The 25,417-nt window shown below is 43.1% G+C and overlaps 1 protein-coding gene across 2 annotated transcripts in view; it reads left to right on the top strand.

Moving 5' to 3' along the window:
* The window catches only part of sema3h (sema domain, immunoglobulin domain (Ig), short basic domain, secreted, (semaphorin) 3H), a 169,155-nt gene that overhangs the window by 123,745 nt on the left and 19,993 nt on the right, over window positions 1-25,417 (top strand). For both annotated transcript variants that reach the window (XM_072582670.1, XM_072582669.1), the window contains exons 6-12: window positions 3,358-3,477; window positions 4,354-4,499; window positions 6,524-6,638; window positions 9,284-9,353; window positions 16,888-17,032; window positions 20,272-20,491; window positions 22,508-22,596. In XM_072582670.1, the coding sequence (XP_072438771.1) occupies window positions 3,358-3,477; window positions 4,354-4,499; window positions 6,524-6,638; window positions 9,284-9,353; window positions 16,888-17,032; window positions 20,272-20,491; window positions 22,508-22,596 (905 nt within the window). The remainder of the gene's footprint in view (window positions 1-3,357; window positions 3,478-4,353; window positions 4,500-6,523; window positions 6,639-9,283; window positions 9,354-16,887; window positions 17,033-20,271; window positions 20,492-22,507; window positions 22,597-25,417) is intronic.

Genomic DNA, 25,417 nt, shown 5'->3' with positions numbered 1-25,417 from the left:
TTATATGATTAACAAATCCAATCTTGGCTATAAGTTGCTCTCTCCAGAATATATACATTGTGTGCGGAATGCTCCACATTCCTGAAGAGAATTGATCTTTATTTTCCTGCCAAACACCTCTTTGGAACATACAAGAACGATCGAATTGTTCTTTTTCTGAACCAGTGACCTCACAAGATGATTTCTGATTTAACCCTCGCAGCAGCAGTGAACCCAGAGATTCTGAGCTGTCGAGGTGAGGCACTCATTTTCAGTTAGGTTAATAAGCAGAATAAGCACTTAACCTGTGACTTCTATTCAGCTGTGCTGAATTGCAAAATTTATACTCGTGAGGACATTAGCTGCCGAAAGTGTTGAGTATTATGGCAGATCGTGATTCATGAGGGAGTCTTGTCATCGAGTGTGATGGGGCTATTTAACTCTGGAGGCATCACAGCCAAACCCCATCCCACCCTTTCCCATCCATGTGCATCTCTAGCAGGGAGTCCTCGATAATGATCAAGACTAGACAATTCTCTGGGGTCATAAACTGCAGCTTGTGTCTGTGTTTTTGAACTCAGTGAACAGTTTAGCATCTTAAGTTTTTATAACTTCCTTTTTCTAATCTTGGAAGCTCCCTTTCAAAAAGAAACAGGGCAGAATTCTTTAATCTTCTGTCATAACCTGAATTTCAGATAGCTAGATTCACTGCTATATGTTAATAATATTCTTGTTTTCAGGAGTCCATGGGAACAAATTGAACCTGTCATTATCCCACATTGAATGTCTAACCATGTTTCCCAGTTTCCACTGTATGACTCTTGTAATAACGTTGATCTGTGATCCCAATGAACTTACTGCCTCATTTCACATTTGAACCTCAAAAACCAACAAGGATCCCATCAGCCTTGGCTAGATTCAAATCCAAGTTCTGGAGGTGAAAGGATGGTGCCCCTCCACCCCATGCCCTCTTGAAAGCATTAATCTTATGTTTAGCTTTGAGCTTCATTAACACATTAATCATGACTTATGTGAACCAGTGCATCAACTTTAAAAATTCTCATCCTTTGTTTTCACAGTTCTCTATGGTTTTGCACCTCAACCCCTCCCCTCACATGCCTAGGCCTCTGATGTCACTGCCTTTCTCCATTATGACCTCCTGTACATCCCTGACTCTTATCACCTCTTTATTTATAGTTGAACATTCAGCAGTCCTTAATGTCTGCCTTCTGCCTTGCATCACCCTATCTTCATCTCCTGTTTTTAAGATGCTCCTATCTTCTTGATCTAGCCTTTAATTTCTGATCTCAATAGCACCACCTTTGATTCAATGTCAATGTTTTCCTCTGCTGGTTCCACTCCTGTGAAGCCTCTTGAACTGTTGAAACAGGCACTACCACAATCAGATGTTGTTGTTGCTGAAAACTAATTTTATGGTGAAAATGTACCTTTGAAGGCACATGAGGTACATATCATTTACGTGGTTATCATTTGGGTATTTATGGATGGACGTGTCAGATAGATTTTCTTCAAACACTCCCATTGCAATACTTTGTAACTTATTCTACCATTTACCCCCACAGCAACCATGAAACCAGCTAGAAGAAACAATAAAAATATGTTATAGTGTAATACAAATGATGGTTTAAAGCAACATTGTAGACCGCTAGGCTCCTAGTCCAAATAACATAACCACAACACTATCACACTCAATCAAGTTGATAAGGCGCAGCCGATTTTGCATTAGAATAAGCAGCTAATTGGTCTCTGTCCACAAAAGCTGGACCAACATCACTGTATTGCCACACTCGGTGAATCACACCCTCAAACATTTCCCTCCACCTCGCTTTTCTGCTACTTTTAGTGTCTAGTTGAATGAACTCAATTATAATTTATGTTTGGGCTACTTCAAATTGAACAGATTAACAACTTAAGTAAATTAGTCCAGACAGGATTCCTTTTTTCACAAGGGCAAGCACACAGTATTTAAAATAGAACTCCACACATTGCTGAACCCTTGAAGCCTTATCGTCCCCCTGTCTTTTACAGCTCCAACTACAAAGGAATTATTTGAGGAAGTAGAGCTCCCTGAAATCAAAGGTCAGAAAAATTGGCCCTCACATTGAACTCGTACCTTATACCTCCTCTGGACGTCTCAATGTACTTTGGAACAGATTAAATCACTATTTTGAACGCTAATGCTGCTCCTAATACATTTGCCACCAGAAGAATAAGTGGAGCGGTGAATCTGTCTGTGTTTGTGCTGTTTTGAGAGGGGAAAGATGGTTGTGACACAAGGAGAACCCCATTGTTGTCCTTCAATAGTTCAGTGCGATCTCTTACACTGACAAGCAGAGCAGCCTTCACTGATATAGCATTTCCTCAGCACAATACATGAGTGCCAGGTGGGATCAGATACTTAAATGCAGGAGTGGGGCTTGAACTGATAAATTATTGAAAAGCATAAGTGTTACCACCACCATATCTGATTCGATAGCGCAGAGAGAAATATTTTCGATGCTAGTAACATTAACCCTTTTCAGTGTTGTTCAGAAACTTCCTGTCAATATCCAGGACCAATAATCTAACATGTCTCGGGGGAGGGCTAATGCAAAGGATATGTTGAATATTTTAGGACAGGCTTGGATAGAAGCCAAACTTAACAAAGGGTGTGAGACACAGACAGGAAAGTGGAGTTGTGGCTTTGATCTAATTAGCCATGAAAAGCAGAGCAGGCTTGAGGGGCTGAATGGCGGCCTCCTGCTACGGATATGTGTGTTGTAAAGAATAAGAAAGATGTGTTGCACAGGAAGTGTTTGTACTAACAGAACATGAGAATGCTTACCTGTGCTAAGTATTACCCAGATATTACTGATCTATATACAGTCGCGCCTTGACATACGAACGACCCCGTTCACGTACAAATCGGTTTATGAACAGGATTGTACGTAAAAGTTTGCTTCAATGTACGTACGAAATTCAAGGTACAAACAAAGAAAGCCCGTGTGCGACCATGTGGGTTCTGCTTTGCTACGCGCTTGTTGAACGCAAAAGCTCTCTGGCTCAGTTCGTCTTTGGCGTGTGCGCTGTTAACAGCCGTCCAAGCATTCTTACGTTATCCGAACAATGGGAAAAATTGGTTCAGTTCGTGAGCCGGGTCCTGAAACGGATTAAGTTTGTAAGTCGAGGCGCTACTGTAGATCCTTTCTGTGAACATCTGTATTTTTTGATAGCTTGGACAGCTAAAAGGTCCTATCATTCCCTGGGAAATTGTTCTGTTGAGATGAGCAGGACCATCCTTTCCTTCCCACCTATTTGTTTGGGTGAGCACACCAGGAAATTGTTAAGCTAAGTCATGAATCCTGGTTCTGTTTCCAGAAGGTGAGCTGTACGCTGGAATATCCTCTGACTTCATGAGCCGGGACGTGGCGTTCTTTCGTAGCCTGGGACATCGTCGTGTGATACGCACTGAGCAATACGATTCGACATGGCTGCAAGGTGAGGGTTAGGTTTGAGTAAAGCTCCTAATCCTGGCATTAGACCCATCCTGTTAGTTTACCAATGCGGTGTATAACGCTTTGCCTAGAAACTGCGGCCTGAAACTTAGTGTTTTGGGGTGAGGGGAGGGCCCCTTGTTTTGCTAATGGGAAATATTCAGATACAAAAGAAATGAAATCAATGCTAGTAAAAAAAGAGAGGCAACTTTGCAGTGTAATGGGGAGGAGCAGGGGAATAGGGACAAATTGATTAGCTTTTTCAACGACAGACATGACAAACTAAAGAGTCTGTCTCTCTGCTTTACAATTCTCCAGCTGTAACCTGTGAGAGAAGTGTGAATACTGGAACATTGCAGTCACGCGGTGGCACAGTGGTTAGCACTGCTGCCTCAGAGCACCAGGGACCCTGGTTTGACTCCACCTACAGGTGACTGCCTGTGTGGTGTTTGCACATTTTTACCTGTATCTACATGGGTTTCCTCCCAGAGATGTGCAGGTTAGGTGGAGGGGCTACGTTAAGTTGCCCATAGTGTCCAGGGATGAGAAGGCTAGTTGGATTAGCTATGGGAAATGCAGGGTTTTTGGTGGATCTGAGTGGCATGTTCTTTGGAAGGGCAGTGTAAACTTGAATGGCTGAATGGCCTGCTTCCACACTATAGGGATTCTATATTAAAGTTGACTTTGAACACATTCTGTTAATACCAGACAAAAGAACAATTAGTCTTTTGTCTTTGACTGCAAAAAGGAGAGAATGAGTCTCAGTTATGCTGGATTCTGGATTGGCTGGTTGATATGGACTGAGGTGAGATTTTGTGGTCATGTAGAAAGTACCAGTCCATGCCCTACACTTGGTTTAGTTCTCTCTATTTCTCTTCAGACCCTAGGTTCGTGAAGGTCAATGCCATTGCAGAGAGCAACAATGTGGAGGACGACAAAGTATACTTATTTTTCACCGAGCGTGCTCTGGAAGTGGATAATGGCAATGGGAAGGTCATCTACTCGAGAGTGGCTCGGGTTTGTAAGGTGAGGGGTGTGGTTAGCTGCGAGCAGCAGTGAACCAGAGAAACTGAATAGAAAAACATGGGGATTGATTCACATTTCCACATGGAGACTTTGTGATGACAGCCCACACTTTACAATGAGTTTTGTGGTTTATGAGATTCAAAATCATCAATTGCTAAGTGTTGGAGAACCATATCATAGAAATCCTGTTTGAACCCAATATTCTGACAGTTAGTCAGGATGAACGAGAGTGTGTTATAATTTATCAGACTGCATGATTCTCATAAAAGAGGGAAATCCTTCAAAATAATTCTAGTTTATCATTCAGAACAATCTGATGTCACCCCCCCCCCCCCCCCCCCCCCACCCAACCATCACAACAATCAAATGTTTCCAAAGTGGTTTTGCCTCCTCCACACTATCTAGAATTCTGTTCAATGTTTTGACTGCTCTTTGTCAAAAGAACTGAATTGATTGCCATTTTAAACTTTCAAGGTTCATCCTGTATTCATGTTTTGCATTTGCAGTTTTTGTGTTTTACTATTAACTGTCCCCTTAGCTATTTTACACTTCTCTATAAGGTTAACTCCCAGTTCCCTTAATCCCCCCTTAATTTTTGAACTCCAATAAAATTATTCAAACATAATTTGCTTTTAGCAATTTATCATTACATTTCTTTTATTAGTAGTTAATATTGTACTAGATTATTATTTTTAAATGTATCCCCGCCATCGACCTTAGACTGTTTGATCTGTAATTGTCAAGTTTATCTGCTCCCCTTTTTTTGGATTAAACATGTCTCTAATATTTTCTATTCATTCAGTTTTCTGGAACTGCCCTGCTTTCTAAACGTGATTGAGGGTTCATGGTCAGAGACTTTGTAATTTTCACTATGACTTCCTTTAGTAGCCTAGAATGCAGCCCATCCAGATTGAGTGACTTTTCCTCTTGGAGTAGTGCCTGCCTTTTGAATACTCCTCTTTTATTTATTCATGTGTCATCTTAATTTGTGATTGCCTTCTCGTTCACTCTGACATTGGTCGTGTCCTTTTCTTGGGCGATACAAAATACTCGATGAGTAAATGAACCATGCTCCTTGCTTCTGCAAGAACATCTAGAGTCTGACCTGTCCTATGACCATACTTACTGTTTATATATTTACAAAACCTTTTAAGTTCTCTTTTGTTTTACCCAACAGTCTATTCTGATAAGTTCTCTGTGTCCCTTGCCTCTCCACCCCTCATTCTTCTTCTCTATTTAATGGGTTCCCTACTGAACTGCAAACCTGATAATTATCACAAGTCTCAATTATCTGTTTCATTGCGATCTCCAAATCTTCAGTCATCCAGGAAACTCTAGTTGTGGATGCTATTCCTTACCGTTGCACCGAATGAATCAGGTCTGTCCTTGAGTTGCATCCTTCTTGAAGGCTTCTCTTTGCTCATTTACTGCGTTAGATTTTTTCAAACCAATCCATTTAGAGGTGTTATGACGCGTTAACTGGAACAGGTGGGACTTGAACTTGGGCCTCCTGGCTCAGAGGTACCATTGCACCACATAAGACCTTTATTTACAATGTTACCTACCGATCCTTGATTCCAATCCACTTGGGTCAGAACCCAACACAGCTTTTTTAAGTTAGACTTCCTCCAGTACAGCGCTTCCTGGATTGGAATAGCTTTACAGCTAAGAATTTTGAATCCTATACAAGATCTTCAACTCTTTAAAGTTCTGCTTTATATTCTAAGGTCAGACTGGATGACCAAATTAGTGGTGCTGGAAAAGCATAGCAGGTCAGGCAGCATCCGAGAAGCCTTCATTGGGCTTTTGCCTGAAACATTGATTTTCCTGCTCCTCAGATGCTGCCTGACCTGCTGTGCTTTTCCAGCACCACTCTAATCTTGACTCTAATCTCCAGCATCTGCAGTACCTACCGCTGACCAGACTGGATGACCAGCCTGAGGACAAAGCGGGATGACCAGTGTAAAGTGGGTGCAGCATCTTCCTGCAGACCCCAGCTCATGCAGCTCTTTTGTTTCTCCCAGAATGATATTGGTGGTCAACGCAGTCTGGTCAACAAGTGGAGTACCTTTCTGAAGGCGCGGCTGGTGTGTTCCGTTCCAGGCTCTGAGGGAATTCAAACCCATTTTGATGAACTGCGTGAGTATCACACTGCTTAAACTCTCTGTGGGATTCAGCAAGGAAGATCATAGCCAAAGCGCAGGGACTGGTTTAAGAGATTACATTGGTGAATGCCAAATTTAGTTGTTGTTACAACTAGCACAGTTGTCTCACTCATGAGCTGGTTTATAAGCACACAACTGACAGCAGGAAATAAGGACACTGGGAGTAAAAGATTCCCATGCACACATTCAGCGTGTACAGCAGGATCGCCTTTGAGGAAAATGCATACTGCTGTATTTTGTGAACATTTGGAATTTACAATTGTTAACATGTGCCCCCATGTGTATCCCTAAATTGCTGTGTCTCACGCCAACAGTGCCACTGCAGTTGAAATATATAATGTTGACAGTTCAAGATACAGCGTATCTTTTTCCAGACTAGTGCTTGGAAGGAGTTCTTTGCTGCAAAAGAACAAAAGCGAGGGACTAACAAAAGTTTCATAATACAAAGAGTATTTATTAACTCTTACCCCCCTTAAGGCTTCTGGGGGTCAACTGAAATTTTCGAGACAGAGATCAATACATTTCTGTTGGGTAAGTGACGGAGATCAAAGGGGTCAATGACATTGAGAGCTGATTCAGCCATTAACAACTTGAATATTGGAACTGACTCAAAGATCTGAATAGCTTCCAGTTCCTACTGCAAGAACAATAATCACTTGCATTTATGTAGCATCTTTTAATACAGTGCTCTATAGGAGCATCATCAGCAGATAGAAGAGTGACACAAAGCCAGAAAAGGAGGTATTGGCACAGATTATCAAAAGCTTTCTCAGAGAAATGGTCGTTAAAGAGAGGAAAAGTAAGAGAGAAGAACAGACACTGTGATAGATCAGCAGAGTTGAAGGATTAAGTGGCTGATGGCACAGCCGTCTTCAGTAGGGGGAAGGAAGTCAGGGACCATCAAATTTCAAGGAATGTAGTTTTGGAATATCGTTGGGAGCTTCTAGGAACTTGAGATGTACAAGAGCTGAACGCAAAGCCAGTGCAAACTGTTAATGTTTATTCCCTGTAAACTGAATCCAGAAATATAAAAGAGTAGGGTTTTGCTAGTGTCTTCTTCCATCAAGTCTCTGTCCCAAGAGACCTGATATCCTTTGAAATAGCACCTTGTACTTATGTTCAGTAGCCACTGTCAGAGTATTATTCCTGTTAGACTTTTACACATGATCTTGGAGAGCTGGAGGAGATTCCAGAGAAATGGGTATAAAGCAGCACTGAGTATTAAAAGACATCTGTCCTGTGTATCGTCATTGTGCATATTGCATTGAAAGCTGTCTCTAAACACCTTGTCCATGTTATAATGAAATTTATGCAGCAATTCATCTTTCAGAGCGCCATCAATGTTCTGTCACTTGAGCCCTTAGGCTTATTTCATGGTGGTCAATTAGTTGCTTTGTTAGTGTAAACTTATAGAGCGTTCTGCCTGTGATTGATAATGTGTTCAGTGATCCAGATGAAGTGAAAGATTGTTTCCGAATACCTGACACCTCTGCTGAGATGGAAGCATACGGGCAGCAGCGATAGGAAAATAGAGTCTGTAGGCTAGTTAGCATGCTTCGGTACTTGTTTATAAACATCCACATGCTTGACAGTGCACATTCCTTCTCAACCCAACCACTCTGGAAAAAGGTAGATGAGTAATACAGTGACAGACGCTGTAGAAATACTGAACTTACTTTACCAAACTCATTCCAGTTCAGGTCCTTTAAAGATAGTGACTTGACTTCTGCTGCTGCAGAACTGCAATTGAGAGTGGAAACAGAGCTTGAAGGTAAAGAACAATCAAAGTGACATGGCAGCATTGGGTAGGAGGGCCAGTTATAATCATCTTTGTGTGGGGGTGGATAAGGGAATACGGGTAAAGGTGGGAAAAGCTTGTAGCTTGGAACATCTTCCATTTGTTATTCTACCCGGGTTGGTGGGCTGGTTGAAAAGACCTTTGAGTTTGGAACTTCGATGTTATTGCAAAGCTTCTGATGGTTGAATTTCCTGGGGGAGTCTGCAGCTGTAACCTAGGCAAAAATCCTAGAGAAATGTTAGGAAATTGAGTGAACGTCACAGATATTACAGGTATGAGCCCTCATTTGGTTTCTGACTTCTGGCCAAATACACCATAAATTTGCATCCATGACACCAGCTTCTATATTGGCCAGCATTTCAGGACAGTACCAAGAGAATGTTGCATTGTGGGAGGTGCCATTTTTCAGATGAAATGTTGAGTATAGCTTGCCATCTTGTATGACTGTTAACGATCCCACCTTGCTAAAGAGGGGAGTTGTCCATGGTCTTTTAGCCATTATCTTTTCCTCAACCATCACTATCTGGCCCTTCAATTCTTTGCTGTTTGTGAGACCCTGTTGGGAAATCCATGTTTGCCTGGATTCTAACAGTGGTTGAACATCAAAGGTGAGCCATCACTTTTAAAATACTTTGGGCCACCGAAAGGACATGGTTGGATATTACATATAGATCCCATTGTTGTACAAGGCACTGTAATTCTGCAGAACAGGCACAAACTCAGTATGGTCAAATGACCTCTTGCCATTGTGGAAAGACAAAGAGATCAGGGTTCCTGCTTATTATCTACCGTTAATATCAATGCACCTGTTTTATTTGCAGAGGATGTCTTTGTGCTGAATGGGAAGGACAAAAAAAATCCACTGATCTACGGAGTTTTCACAACATCCAGGTGAGAGCCCTGTCCACAGGAAAACTTCAGCCCATAGCTTCATCCAAGCCTTAGAGAGAAAAAAAACCTAAATTATGTCAATACTATCATTAAAAACTGGGTCCTAATTTAGAGGTGCTGGTGTTTGACTGGGGTGGACAATGATAAAAATCACACAACACAAGGTTATAGTCCAACAGGTTTATTTGGAAGCACTAGCTTTTAGAGCACTGCTCCTTCATCAGGTGGCTGTTAATAATACCTGATCTCACAGATGATCCGAAACTCATGTGTTTTACTGATTAGATCAATCTGAGGACCTTAAAACATCGACTGCAGCAATCATTCAGGCTGTCAGATTGAAGCAATCTGCTTACAAAAACCAAAGAATTCAGCGAGCACTCCAATTCTAGTTTCCAATCCATTTTTAAGTTCCTTCGTGCTAACTTATCATGACCCTGGTCTTCAACCTTTAAAGCTCTGGGCTCTCACTCCTTAATTTTCTCTGCCCATCTTTTTGCCTTTAAAACCTTAACACCTACTACTTTTGTCTAAGCCTTGGTCACCTGTCCTAATACCACCTCTTTACGCTGAATACCAACTTTCATCTGAAATACTGGAACTGCCTATTTCTACATCAATAACATTGTCCAACCTCTGCTTCAGCTCATCTGATGTTGAAACCTTCATTAATGCTTTTCTATCTCTAGACTGTGACTATTCTGTCACGCTCCTGGTTGGTTTTATACTTTATTCTTTCATGAGATGTGGGCATCCTAATTACCCTTGAGAAGGTGGTGATGAGTCACATTTTTGAACTGTTGTAGTCTGGATCATTGGGAGCAAGTGCGCCACAGTTAGGGCTGGAGTTCCAAAATTTTCACTCTGTGACAATGAAGGGACCGTGATATAATTTCAAGCCAGGATGGTGTGTGGCTTGGAAAGGGAATTTGCACTGTTCCCATGTGTCTTCCCAATCTAGCCATTAAGTCCACACTGACCCTCTGAAGAGCATTCCATTCCTCTCTCTATATCCGTGGAGTTGGTTGAGGTTGTTTGGAAGTTAAAGAAATTTTGATTAGTTTGATCTCACATTCTATGTTCCATAGACTGTCATCCAGAAAGCTGTTGCTCATGTCCTAATGTGTGTTCAGTCCTTTCCACCTGATATCGCGGACCTGTATTAACTCTTAGTTAAAATTCTCATCCTTAATTTCAACTCCTTCCATGGTCTTGCTCCTTTCTAAGTCTGCAATCTGTTTCAGCCACACAACCTTCCTGGGTATATTTGCTCATGTATTTCTAACTTTCAAACACTCCAGATTTTAATTACACTTAAGAACTGAAGTAATAGGAAGAGGAGGAGGCCATTCGGCTCCTCAAGCCTGCCCCTCCATTCCAATAAGATCAGTGACCAATCTGCCCTGGGCCTCCACTCCTCTTTCCTTCCTGGTCACCATAGCCATAAACTCCCTACTATTCCAAAAATCCATCTATCTCTTCTTTAAATATATTTACAGATCAGCACCCTATTTTGTCTTATAATGCCTCTATCAAGTGCATTGATCTGTCTCATCAAATCCCTCCAGTGTGCAAGCAGTCCATTCTGGCCATTGAGTCCACACTGGCCCTCTGAAGAGCATCCACCCCACCACCTATCTCTGTAACCCCACATTTCCCATGGCCAACCCACCTAACCTGCATGACTTTGAACTGTGGGAGGAATGTTGGAGCAGACCCATGCAGACAATGTGCAAAGTCCCCATAGTCACTCGAGGGTGGAGTTGATCCTGGTCCCTGATGCTGTGAGGCAGCGGTGCAGACCACTGAGCCACCTTGCCGCCCAATGTTTCATTACATTAGTATATTAGTACTATTACTATTGGAGACACTCCTGTGAAGCACCTTTGACCATTTATTACATTGAAGGTTCTACATAAATGTTAACAGAGTTGTTGCTGGATGGCAGTTGAGTGCGGGATGGGACTTGGTGCTGTAAGAAACACCGAAGCAAAATAACTGTTTCGATAATCATTGTTCTGGAAGTCCCAGGGTTGTTTTGTCATACAGCAAGAACCAGCTCCTTTAAACTGGAAACTGAATGGTTACAAAGAGGGAAAACAGTATGGAATGTCACCCAGAGCTTCACTTTGGTTAAGATGAATGAAGCTGCACAAAGGGCTCACAGTCTCTTATCTGGAAGTTCAATGCCGACCCCCTGACTGGCAGCTTACAGTTCGGAAACTACAAAGTGCCTCTTCAAAAGGTTGCGATGTGTTGATAAGGGGCTTGTTTATTTGTTCATCTCTGGGGGAAGGGGAAGCATGACCTTGATCCAGACTCGTGCTGTTGGTGTGGTGACTGAGAGCAATTTGTATATTTTCAGTATACACTCTCCTCCCTGAATATTTGGGTGAAACCCATTGTGCAGTCTGGAAGTGGAAGCACTGAGTGAAATTCAATGTTTCCCGTTTTGATTGGGACGACAAAATTGTATTTTAAAACATGTCTACCTTTTAACATCTGCCAATAATCACAGAGCTTGATTTTTTTTTGTTTTGAAGTGCTGCACCGCAACAGTTTTGGGGCTATTTATGTCACAGTTCTGACTATCCCTCTTAAAATAACAGCTTTTTCCGGATGAAAGACTTGGAAATGTTTGAACACTGCACTAGGATTTCCAAAACGTTTTTACCTAATTTAAAAAATGTATTCCCCACTTCCTAACACTGCCCAAGACAGAAGCACAATTTTTTAATTAAAGATTTGGTGGACAGTGAACAATGGTATCATTACTTCCCTCTCATTAACATGGTTACATATAGGGACAGAGTGGAGGTGATTCACCACTGCTATAATCTCCTGCATTCTAAAGATAGAACGCAGGACTGTACAGCACAGGAACAGGCCCTTCGGCCCGTGATATTGTGCCAAATATGACGCCACATTAAACTAATCCTTTCTACCTGCTCTTGGTCCATATCCCTCCATTACTTACATATTGTGCCTATCTAAAAGTCCCTTAAACACCTCTATCATACCTGCCTCCACTGCCACCCCTAGCAGCACGTTCCAGACTTCTACCACTCTGTGTAAAACGCCTGCTCCTCACATCTCCTTTGAATTTTCCCTCCCTCGCCCTTAAATACATACCCCCTAGTATTAGACACTTCAACTCTGAGAAAAAGATTCTGACCATCAACCTTGTTAATGCCTCTCATTATTTTATAGACTTCCATTGAGTCTCCTTCTGCTCAAGAGAAAACAACCAGAGTTTTTCTAGTCTCTCCTTCCCTCTAATAGCTCCTACCCTCTAATCCGGGCAGCATCCTGGTAAACCTCTTATGCACCCTCTCCAAAGCTTCCATGAACTTCCTGTAATGTGGCAAATAGAGTTAAAGCACTTTCTCTGTTACTTCACAGCCATGTGGCCTATTATTCTTCTTAAGCTTAACCGCCTCTGACTAGCTCTGATTATCTTCGCGATTCCATTCACTGGAAATTGGTGTCCTTGTTGTTGAAAGGGACAGCTCAGTGAAAATCCCAAGTACTGACTATTCTCCTCAGCGAGGGGCCTGGATAGAGTCGCACCTTCTGTGCCCTAGCCTTGTATGGAAAATCCAGTCCACCCCTTTATTTACATCGACAGAACTCATGTTTGAAACTACAGCAATCTTCTAGTAAAATCAGTGTTTACGCCAAGAAAATAGTCAGCGGAGGAAATCCCACACACAAACAATCCCAGCCACTTGGTGTGGCATGGTGGCTCAGTGGCCAGCATTGCTACTCCATAGTGCTAGGGCATGGATTCGATTCCAGCCTTGCGCAACTCTGTGTTCATTTTGCACATCCTCCCCGTGTCAGTGTGGGTTTCTTGGTTTTCCAGTTACCTTGCACTGTCCAAAAATGTGCAGATTAGGTAGGTTGGCCATGCTAAATTGCCCCATAGTTTCCAGAGATGCGCAGATTAGATGGATTAACCATGGGAAGTGCAGGGCCTATAGGGTTAGGGGGGATAGGTCTGGATGGGATGCTGTTCGGAAGGTCAGTGTTGGCCCAACTGGCCTGCTTCCACATTGTGGGGATTCTATGACTTGCAACAGTGTGGTCTCCAGTGGTGAATGACAGGCAAAATACTCAATCATCTCCTCTCTGTCATTATATGTAGCTATATTATTGAGAGGGGCATGGTGATACAATTCTATCCATATTCTTAGTGCATATTTATATTAAGAAAGAACAAATCTGGATGTTTCTCTTGTGTCTCTACTTTTCTTTATCATCGTTTTCAAATTAAGTATCATTTGTGCAATCCCCTGACCTTCAGCAGATCCTCAAACCTGGGCCACCTCTTCGCATCCCTGGGATTTGCCTCCTTCTGAGCTTTCCATCCATCCTACAGTCTGTGGGCTTTGCACTAATCTTGGTTTTCTGGTATAACCTTGTTTACCTTTTACCTGGGGGTTGTGTCATGCAAAGGATAATGACTCTGCCTCAGTCTGGAAGGAAAAGGAAAACCCACCTTAAAAAAGGCGTTTAAAGTGACCTGTCCATTTTGGGATGAATATCAATCTACAAATCCTTTTAACGACGGCCAGGAAGAGTCTGAAAGATTCCTGGTCAGTCTTGTGATAGAAAGAAATCGGAGCCCCTGCCATCACTGTCTATCATTCCAGTTGACAAAAGAACTGAGGAAAGGTCACTGGACCTGCAAGGTTAACTCTGATTTCTCTCCACAGTTGCTGCAGGACCTGCTAAGCTTTTCCAGCAATTTCTGGTTTTATTCAGTTTACAATATGCATACAGAAACGTCTGTTGCCACAGTGATTGACAATAACTAAGTGAGCTGTAACACACCTTTTTACTTACTCAGCTCTTAGAGGAGCCCATAAATGTGACCCTCCATTCGTACTTTGAGTGAAAAATAATCAGATCCTTTGTGTAATGTCTCCCTGTGTCAGTCCTGCCCTGAGGTGAATGACTCTTACTGCCATCTTCCAATGAAGGTATAGTTATAACACTTACCTAATAATGGTGATTGATGGCTAAGCCTTTAAAAAGGGCTTTAAACATCTGGCTAATAACCAGGATTAAACAGTTCAAGAACAACAACAACTTGCATTTATGTAGCATCTTCATCATGTAAAATACCCATAAGATGCTTCACTGGAGTGTAATCAAACAATGGCAGGCACTGGGCCAAAGAAAACAAAACATTTGGAAATGTCACTTGGTCCAAAGTGGGGCATCACTACAGAGAGGTTTAGAGAGAGAATCCCAGAGTCCAATGTCTACAACTAACGATGGGGAGACGAAGGAAGCAAGGAACACAATAATAAGAATCAGAAGGAAGCAGGTTTCTCAGAAGAATATTAAGGTGAAAATATTTACTGTTCATAGGAAGGACAAAACCTGGAAAAGATTTGAACGTGAGGATGAGATTTTGAAAAAGAGGAGAAACACTTATTGAATCTCTTGGCTTTGGTGGAGACAGAATAGATGCTGTCTGACCTGCTGAGTATTTTCAGCATTTTCTGCTCTAATTTCCAGCATCCTCAGCGTTCTGCTTTAGGGTGTGACTTCTAGATTGGAGACAATAGGGGGAACCAGGAGGCAAAGACAGTTCAACGAGTGTGAGGGCGAGTTGGAAATCAATGCAGGTTCTTTCAGAATGGTGCCGATCTGAATCTGAAGAGATCGGGATAAAGTTGAAAACAAAGAGATATGCAGCCACTGGAATTTGCTGTTGTCTGCATGTGAGGCAACATGTCACTGACTGGAAGTGAATGTGGGTCATAGGACTTCCTCTCCGGCAATGTCTGCTGATATTTTGTCAATTTTTTGATATGTTATTGCTCCGTGTGACAGCAAGGATCAACTTAAACTATCAGTAGCTCAGATAGAGCAGATAATGTTTCTAAACAAGCCACAATTATCATTCCTGAAGCAGCACGGTCTTGGCAATGTACACAGGAAGCCCAGGGTTTCATGTTCCAGATTGCCACGAGGTGTGTGGCATTTGTAGTCTGGTCAGAGCTGGCATAATGTTATCTTGACTCCTTGTATTTTCATACACCTTGTCATCTGAGCAATTGATCTCCATTTTGAGAAGATCATTAGTTATTTTAATTCATCTTGGATTGTGCACTTTGCAGGCAAAATAGGCATTGGTTACCTGTCCCTAATTGTCTTTGAGAAAGTGAGTGTTGGACCACATCTTGGACCACTGCATTGTGTGTGGAAGCTAAAATTTTTTCTTGTTTCAGTATGAACCATGTGCTCTGAGAGCTAATGGAAGGTGTAACATTCAGGAACTAGTTTCAAGAGGTTGAAACATTTGACTGTTCCAAAATATTAGTTAAATTCAATACTGCCCAGGAGCAAGTGTTTGTTTGTTGCAAAAGTTTCAGGAGGTCAATCAGAACTCAGGGGTTTTTGAAGAGTGGTTTCTAGCTCCCAGTTACGGTCAGACAATGGCAGAAGCGGGCTGCATGCAAAAACATTCAGTTGAGCTGTGCTCCTGAGGAGGCAACTTCGTCATTGGTTCAGTGCAGCCGGAACTCAGGAAGAAGTTCGAGGAGTCAGTAGGTGCATCATAAAAAGGATGATCAATGAGAAGGCAAGGGCAGCCCTGTGCTGAGAAAAAAAAAACCCCAAGTGCAACAAAATGCTGGAGCTAAGACTTGAAAAAGTCCTGTAAGTTGTGGGAGCTTGGAAAACCTCTTTGACCCATTAAAGGTTGAGTGCAGCTATGAGTAAGGGTGAAGGAAACATACAAGCAACTGGATACATACTTGAAAAGGAAAAATATAGACAGGGGGTAGGATTAGTTAATTTTTTATTTATTCATTCATGGGATATAAACATCTCTGGTGAGGCAAGCAACTATTGTTAATTCCTGATCACCAAGTCAACGGTGAACCCTTTTGCTGTGGTTCTGAAGTCATATGTAGACCAGGCCAGTTAAGGAGAGCAGATTTCCTTCTCTTAAGGACATTAGTGAATTAGATGGGTTTTAAAAATAACTGATTGTGGTTTCCAGCCATCATTACCAAGACTAGCTTTCAATTCCAGGTTTTTAAAAAATAATATTTTTACTATAGTAATTGAATTTGAATTTGAGGATTTTAACCCATTGCCCCAGGCAATGCTCTCTGGGCTTCTGCATTGTTCGACAGTGACTTTACCACCACACCATTAGCTCCCCAAATAGCTCTTTCAATGAGCCAGCATTGGCACAAAATAGGCCAAATAGCCTCCCCGTCCACTACAAGAGCCTTTAAAGTGCTAGATTAGATTATCAACTGCTTACCATTCTGCAGCCCAATTTAGAGAGGCACATGGATACAATAAAGAATTTAGTAAATTCAGATTAAATTCCTCTCAGTCTCAAAACAATTGATTTGAACCAATTGAAAGAGTTAATTAGGAGATCATATTAACTTCCAGAATTTGAAACATGATCCCTTCATCATTTTGCTAATTAGAAGATTCATATAGAAGGAGGTTAATGTAAATGTTAATCCAGTGCCCATTTTCTTTTGCTTCTTTCCAGCAATATTCTCAATGGGTCAGCGGTCTGTGTGTACAAGATGGCTGACATTATAATGGCCTTCAAAGGAGAGTTTGCTCACAAAGAGGGCCCTGACTACAAGTGGGTGACCTACCCAGGGCGTGTCCCCTTCCCTCGCCCTGGAACGGTGAGTAATATTAATAATCTCGGAGGCAGTGTGCACTCCCGGTGACCAGTGTGCTCTGGGCTGTAACATTGAAAAGTTATTGAAGAGCAATTTCTAGGTCACAGTTAATTGGAGAAGACAGACAGGAGAAACAGGCTGCATGTGAAGGCATCCAGCTGAGGAGGCAACTTAGTGCCATCAGTTCTGTGCAGTCTGAACTCAGGAAGAAGTTCGAGAAATCTAGTTTAGCAGGGGCTCAGTGGTTAGCACTACTGTCTCACAGCGCCAGAGACCCAGGTTCATTTCTAGCCTTGGGTGACTGTCTGTGTGGAACATAGAACAAAGAACAATACAGCACAGAACAGGCCCTTCGGCCCACGATGTTGTGCCGAACTTCTATCCTAGATTAAGCACCCATCCATGTACCTATCCAAATGCCGCTTAAAGGTCGCCAATGAATCTGACTCTACCACTCCCACGGGCAGCGCATTCCATGCCCCCACCACTCTCTGGGTAAAGAACCCACCCCTGACATCTCCCCTATACCTTCCACCCTTCACCTTAAATTTATGTCCCCTTGTAACACTCTGTTGTACCCGGGGAAAAAGTTTCTGACTGTCTACTCTATCTATTCCTCTGATCATCTTATAAACCTCTATCAAGTCACCCCTCATCCTTCGCCGTTCCAACGAAAAAAGGCCGAGAACTCTCAACCTATCCTCGTACGACCTACTCTCCATTCCAGGCAACATCCTGGTAAATCTTCTCTGCACCCTCTCCAAAGCTTCCACATCTTTCCTAAAGTGAGGCGACCAGAACTGCACACAGTACTCCAAATGTGGCCTAACCAAAGTCCTGTACAGCTGCAACATCACTTCACGACTCTTGAATTCAATCCCTCTGCTAATGAACGACAATACTCCACAGGCCTTCTTACAAACTCTATCCACCTGAGTGGCAACCTTCAAAGATCTATGTACATAGACCCCAAGATCCCTCTGTTCCTCCACCTGACCAAGAACCCTACCATTAACCCTGTATTCCGCATTCTTATTTGTTCTTCCAAAATGGACAACCTCACACTTGGCAGGGTTGAACTCCATCTGCCACTCCTCAGCCCAGCTCTGCATCATATCTAAGTCCCTCTGCAGCCGACAACAGCCCTCCTCACTGTCCACAACTCCACCTATCTTTGTATCATCTGCAAATTTACTGACCCACCCTTCGACTCCCTCATCTAAGTCATTAATAAAAATTACAAACAGCAGAGGACCCAGAACTGATCCCTGCGGAACTCCACTTGTAACTGGACTCCATGCTGAATATTTACCATCTACCACCACTCTCTGACTTCGACCGGTTAGCCAGTTTTCTATCCAATTGGCCAAATTTCCCTCTATCCCATGCCTCCTGACTTTCCGCATAAGCCTACCATGGGGATCCTTATCAAATGCCTTACTAAAATCCATGTACACTACATCCACTGCTCTACCCTCATCCACATGCTTGGTCACCTCCTTGAAGAATTCAATAAGACTTGTAAGGCAAGACCTACCCTTCACAAATCCGTGCTGGCTGTGCCTAATCAAGCAGTGTCTTTCCAGATACTCGTAAATCCTATCCCTCAGTACCCTTTCCATTACTTTGCCTACCCCAGAGTTTGCGCTTGCACCCCATGTCTGTGTGGGTTTCCTCCAGGTGCTCCAGTTCACTCCCACAGTCCAAAGATGTGCAGGTTAGATGGATTGACCATGCTAAATTGCCGATACATCCAGGGATCTATGGGTTAGGTGAATTAGCCATGGGAAACACAGGGCTACAGGGATAAGGTAGGGGGGTGGATCTGAGTGGGGTGCTTTTTGGAGGGTCAGTGTGGACTCAAAGGGCCGAATGGCCTGCTGCCCTGCTATAGGGATTATATGAGTCAGTAGATCTCATTTAAATTAAAACTGAAATTCTTTTTGCTCTCTGGTGTGTCAGTCTGGGAAAATTTCCTGTGTGGGCCTGAACATAACAATGCAGTTCAGCCATCCATGTCGTATATGCTTGGCATGAAGGCAAATTTGTGGCCTACCCATGCTTCATCTGAGCTGTTTTCTTGTCAGTTTTTGGAAATTCTAGCTTGCCTTACTCAGTTCCAGATCTGCCTCCTCTCAAGTGGGAATTGAGCGCCTGCCATTGAACCACATGCTCACCAAGCCCAATGAGCTAACCAGCTCATTAACCCTGCACCCAAAGAATGGTAAAAGAAGAAGATAAAATGTGCTAGAGCATGAAAAGAAAGGCATCAAACCCAATCCATTTACAGTTCTCATGCAATTTGTCCCATTGACTGGGGAAGAAATGCAGAGAGAAAAAGGGATAACATTAACAACATGCGCCATTATCAGTGCAATCATGAGCTTCACCCACCCAGCGCTGGCCTTCTTCCCAGAGATGAAATCTCTCCCCCTGGAAATTACAATGGCTGATTGAGTCAATGTAAAAGATCTCATGGAGTTACTCAAAGACAAACAAGAAGCTGCTTTTGCGGTTCTGGCCAATATTCACCCTGAAGCCCACACATCAAAAGTAGATTAACTGGCCACTTATCACATTTGTTCCTCTTCCTGTTCAGCAGAAATTGGCTGACACATTTGCTTATAAGAGTGATGACACTTTAACTGGAATTACTTCCTGAAGACATGAACGGGAATAGATTTTGACTCCAACAACTTATGTTGGAAATCCATTTGAAATAGGGGCAGGGAGCGGAGAATTAGAATAAATCCTGGCACGTTTATGCATTGTGAGAGACTCTTGTTCAGAACTAGACAATTGGCTATTCTGTTGTCTTAACAGCCCTGAAAATCCTGGTTCAAACAGAAATGCTTTGAGAAACCAATTGTGCAACAATCAGATTCAGCAAAGTCAATTTATGAGCGAAATATTCATCAGGTCACCTGGAAAACTGCTTTGAATCAACAATTATTAAATGTGGTTTTCTGTTAATCACACCTCACATTTTTATAGCAAGCCAACTTCAGAGATTTCCCTGGTGGTTTATTTTGTACCATCTTCCAGAAATCACTCAATCATTGGAACACCCAGAGGAAAGCCACGTGGACATGGGGAGAATGTGCAAACTCCACATGGATAGTCACCCAAGGCCGGAAAACCTACAAATCACACTCAATCGTCGGTGACAATTTTGTGAAAACCTGGAAGTGCACATTCTTATCTGTCACAGTTTTACATTTCCACTTGTTGTTTACTTGCAGTGTCCCAGCAGCACCTATGGGAGCTTCAAGTCAACTCGTGAATATCCAGATGAAGCAATCTTCTTCATTCGGACTCATCCACTCATGCATGACTCTGTCTACCCTGTGGGCAAACAGCCGGTGCTAATGCAAGTCGGTGTGGACTACAAGTTTACCCGGATTGCTGTGGATCGGGTTGAGGCTGTGGATGGACAGTATGACGTGATGTTTATTGGAACAGGTACATAGCCAATAAAAACCTTTTCAACTGTACCTCTCAAAACAAATTAACTGCTAATAACAACTTTACAATTGGATATCGCACTTCAGTTGAATTATTATCTTAATGATTAATTAGTTACACGTAAACTACATTTCTCAAAACAAATTAACAACTTTACAATGGGACAATCGATTTCAGTTGAATTATCACTGTAACGATTATTCAGTTGCACGTAGAGGACTATTCTGAGGATGCTTTATCTCCCAACCGCAAAACAACTAACCCTGCAATTTTCTGAAATATTTTATGCAAGTCTTACACCATATGCAAGATGTAAACCTCTCAACAAGGCAGAATGGGTGCCAGTGTGCTTTGTAGGCTTCCACCCTCGGGTGACTGTCTGTGTGGAGTTTGCACGCTCTACCAGTGTCCGCATGGCTTTCCTCTGGGTGAGCTAGTTTCCTCCCACAATTCAAAGATGTGCAGGTTAGGTGGATTGGCCATGCTTAATAGCCCACCGTATCCAAGGTCGTGCAGGCAAGGTGGATTAATCATGGGAAATGCAGGGTTATACAGATAGGATGGGGGGGGGGGGGTGGATCTGCATAGGGTGCTGTTTGGGAGGTTGGTGTGGACTCGATGGGCTGAATGGCCTGCTTCCACACTGTAGCGGTTCTATGATTCTACAACTGGATTGGCTTCCTCTGGTAAATGTACGAGCTCTTGCTATGGGCATGTCCAGTAGAGTATAGCAGTACGTAAACTGGCAGAAGTTAACCCTAAACAAATCTAAGCTGTTGGTCATTGGAGATGTAGATATTTTATAATAAATCTTTCTTTTCAAATGTGTTTGATACCACTCAGGAGCATGTGGGATTTCAACCCAACCTTCCTCGCCCAGATGTAGGGACATTACCACTGCACCACTAGAGTTCCTCACTGAAGTGTACTAGTATCAGGCTAATAATCACCTCCCTACCTATGGTACAAAAGTAGAGAGAAAGATGTGGGGGAAAAAAACTACCTCTGCTTTCTGTACCAGAGTTTCCCATGTTATAATACTAACACCTGGGGTGACAGACTTAATAAGTATAAAAGCTGTGGCCAATTCCAAGAAACCCAGGAAGAACCCTTCCTAATATTTTGAAGCAGTTCTATTTTTCCCTCATTCACCTCTTGCTGTCTTCCTCATTGTCACTGTCTTTCCTGAGCTAGCCTGATTCACCACCACCACCTTACCAAGGGTGGTCTGTGGCTGGAGGTATTGTCGATGCCACGTCCCTTGGGCACATTTACCCCACTGAAGCTCACTTCAATATTCAGAGACCAGAGCTCTGGCTTCCTGATTACCACAACAATGTGTCCATACCTACAGCTTTCCATCCTTCAGATTCTATTCCCGAAATTGCAGTTTTGTGCATTGCTATAGATAGTTACCTTGCAGTCAGCACGTGAGAAAGCACACAAAATCCATCTGGAAAGAGCCTAAAAGATCAGCGAGATAAACCTTTGTACCACCAAGAACTAATGAATTTGTTGTACACAGTATCATGAAATATTACCTATAATCCCTGTTTACCAATGATCTTTAGCACTGGAGCCCTTCATGGATGACACTTAATGTTGCCAGCGTATGCAGGAATGAGCTGGAATCCTGTAGTCTTACCTCAGAATGTGGTGAGACTACAGAATGTTCTTAGACCAGCCAGGGCCTTAGGAATAATTAGGCGTTCTTCAAAAAAAACATCAACTTTGTAAGTTTTATTTTGCTAGTGTTGGTTGCTGTTTGCAATAAAGTAATTCAACTTTCCATCGTCTTGCATGTTTAAGCAAGAACCATTTAATCTGCTCAAACAAGGGTTGCGGGCTTGTTTTGGATATTCATGAAAGCAGAGAGAGAAAAGCCCCTGGTCAGATATTATAGGTTGGAATGTCTGGTCCTCCCTTACTGATTATACTGAGACATTGAATCTCTGGTGTGTACAGGCCACACTCTATAAGAATAGCTGATCATCGTATTCTATTTTCTTACAGATACTGGGGTGGTCCTGAAATCCATCTATGCTCCTAAAGCAAACCAGGAGGTGGAAGAGATCATTTTAGAGGAGTTGGAAGTATTCCCGGTAAGTGGGAATTGTCACAGAGGTAACTGAATGTAACCCATTCCATGGCTTCCTGAAGCGACCATATCATTCCCTTCCATTCACTTCTCCAACATTTTATACATCCGCCATGGAACACAGCAAATGTTACAGGGGAGGTCAAAATTGCAAAACAGATCAAAGGCAACAGTGCAGCAGTTGGGGGGGGGGGGTAGTGGTTTCATTTTGCAATGTTTTCAATTTCAATTTGTAGGGTTTAAGAAGAACTAGCCAAGAAGGGGAAGGGGAGGGAGAGAGCCAGACATAGTGAGGGAGTGTGAGGGGACTCATGGATGGAGTGAGGGAGTGTGAGGGGAGACGCGGAGTGAGGGAGTGTAAAAGGAGACGCGAATGGAGTGTGGGAGTGTGAGGGGAGACGCAGCCAGAGTGAGGGAGTGTGAGGGGAGACGCGGAGTGAGGGAGTGTAAAAGGAGACGCAAATGGAGTGTGGGAGTGTGAGGGGAGACGCAGCCAGAGTGAGGGAGTGTGAGGGGAGATGCAGAGTGAGGGAGTGTGAGGGGAGACGCGGGCGGAGTGAGGGAGTGTGAGGGGAAACGCAGCCAGAGTGAGGGAGTGTGAGGGGAGACGCGGGCCGGAGTGAGGGAGTGTGAGGGGAGACGTGGACGGAGTTCTGCCATTGTATCAGACCAGGTAAAAGATCAGCTATGGACCCCACTTTCCCTACCTATCCCCCATATTCCTCAATTCCATTATTGCAGAATAATTTATCTTATCACAGTCTGAAAATGTTTTAAACAGCATAGCAATCATAAGCATCAGGGTAGAGAATGCCAAAAATTCACAATTTCGAGAGAAGAAGGCTTTTTTAACATCTCAGCCCTAAACGTGTTGAATTTTTATTCTGGGCTTAGGATCTCTGGTTTTAGACGCCAGTGGGGAAGAGAGAGTCTCACAGCATCAGTCCTGTCAAGTCCATTAATAAGTCTGTTTGTTTGAATTCATATCTTGTCCCTCCTAATTCCAAAATGTGCTCCATGAAATTTCTCTTCATAGGATAACCCTTTCATCTCAGGAATTTATCTAATGAGCCTCTGAGACAAATATATCCCCTCCTTAATTACAGAGGTTATACTGTGTAAGCTCATCCAGGTACAGTCTCACTCATGTCCCAGCCCCTCAAGAAGCAGGATAACAGACCAAAGAAGGAATTTTGTTCTCGAAACATTAACTGTGTTTCTCTCTCCACAGACTCTGCCAGGCCTGCTGAGTTTCTCCATTTTTATACCATTTGTCTTGTAATTTACTCACTATACTTGCCAGTTACCTTTCTCGCAGTACAAGAACATCTAAATCCTTCAGCATGCCAATATCACGAGCCCTTTCACCTCTTCCATTCCACCCATCGAAGTGAATAAGTTCACATTTATGCACATTATTCTCCATTTGCCACCTCCTTGCCCGTTCACTCAACCTGTCAATCTCCTTTTACAGATTTTCTGCTCCTCAAATTCTCATGCCCCATCAGGAGGTTAGAACTGGGGTTCGGGTGTGCAGCGAGTTCAGTTGTGACCGAAAGGCAATGAGAAAATACACAGGAGCTGAAGCCTAGCTAGTGTGAGCGATACTGCTTGGAATCCCCTGTCCTAGAGGTGGCAGGCTTGAAGATATTGAATTGGATGGAGTGGCGGTGAGCACAAACCCCACTGCATCCTGCCTCCCTTAGCATTACATTCTGGGTGAGAAGGCCCATGGTCACCCTACCTGGCCTCCTGCCAATTCAAGACCTGGAGTGACCAATTAAGAACCATTGGTGGGATTGACCCAACTGCAAGAGATTTCCCTTCATCAAAAGCGCACACTGCCTCAATGAGGAACTGAACATTGTTCCCAATGCCCTGCTCCCTCTTTCCTCACGTCCTTCAACTGGGAAACCCCTCCTCACGCTCCCTCCAGCCGAACCCCCAAACCAGCCGCTTATGTGAGTGCCGTTCAAGTCCAGCAACTCTCCTGGATGGGACTCATACCTCAGAGTCTCGATTCCAAGCAAAGTCCCGTTAAGTGTCTCATCAGAGTCTGCTTGGTGTGCCTTCACTGGAAGAGGCAGCGGTGGGTGGGGGGGGGGGCTTGTCCTAGGTCAGCTCCCCAGTGGACAAGATGGCAGCCACCCACCCCACCCCCCCCCAAGACAATTCCAGTGCTGAGGCTAAAAAATGGAAGGATCCATTGGAGGAGCCACCTGAGTTAAATTGGCACAAAGATTAGGAAAACTGTGAAACGGAAACAGGAGAATTGGAGCCAATGCTCAATGGAGTTGGAGGGCTAGGGGGAGGGATGAAATTCAGGTTAATTATTTCAAGGAACAAAGGGATCTCAGGTCAGGAAGAGACCAGTGCAAAGAGACTGTATATTTAGGCAACGTAGAAATGTTCCTGATGTGTGCATGATCCTAATAAGGATATTTCTTGGCAAACCACTTGCACGTTTATGAGGTTTCAGTCAGGCAAATCATGTTAGTGTGCTTGCTGTGGGTTTCTGCACCCCAGAGACTTTGCTGGCACGAGATATATCAAAAAATCCAAACTAAGGCCTGCTGTGCTAATACCTACATGAATACCAGCCACTGAATTACTATTGCCAGGGGATTAGATAGAATATGTGCTCTTATTGAGAGCCTTCTATGGCACTACTGCTTTTTAAAATGTATTTTCAGCTGCTGTGTGTGAGCCTGCTCCTTGTGGTTCTGCTTAGCCAATCAGACCATTGACGGCCTGATTGAAACAAAGCCCAGACAACAGAGAAAGAAAATTCATTTTTTTTTGTTTTCTCTCATAGCCCAACTACA

This window comes from Chiloscyllium punctatum, chromosome 12, assembly GCF_047496795.1.
Source record: "Chiloscyllium punctatum isolate Juve2018m chromosome 12, sChiPun1.3, whole genome shotgun sequence".
Taxonomy (NCBI): domain Eukaryota; kingdom Metazoa; phylum Chordata; class Chondrichthyes; order Orectolobiformes; family Hemiscylliidae; genus Chiloscyllium; species Chiloscyllium punctatum.
Note: the sequence above shows the minus strand (reverse complement) of the source record. Positions and strands in the feature narration are given on the sequence as shown.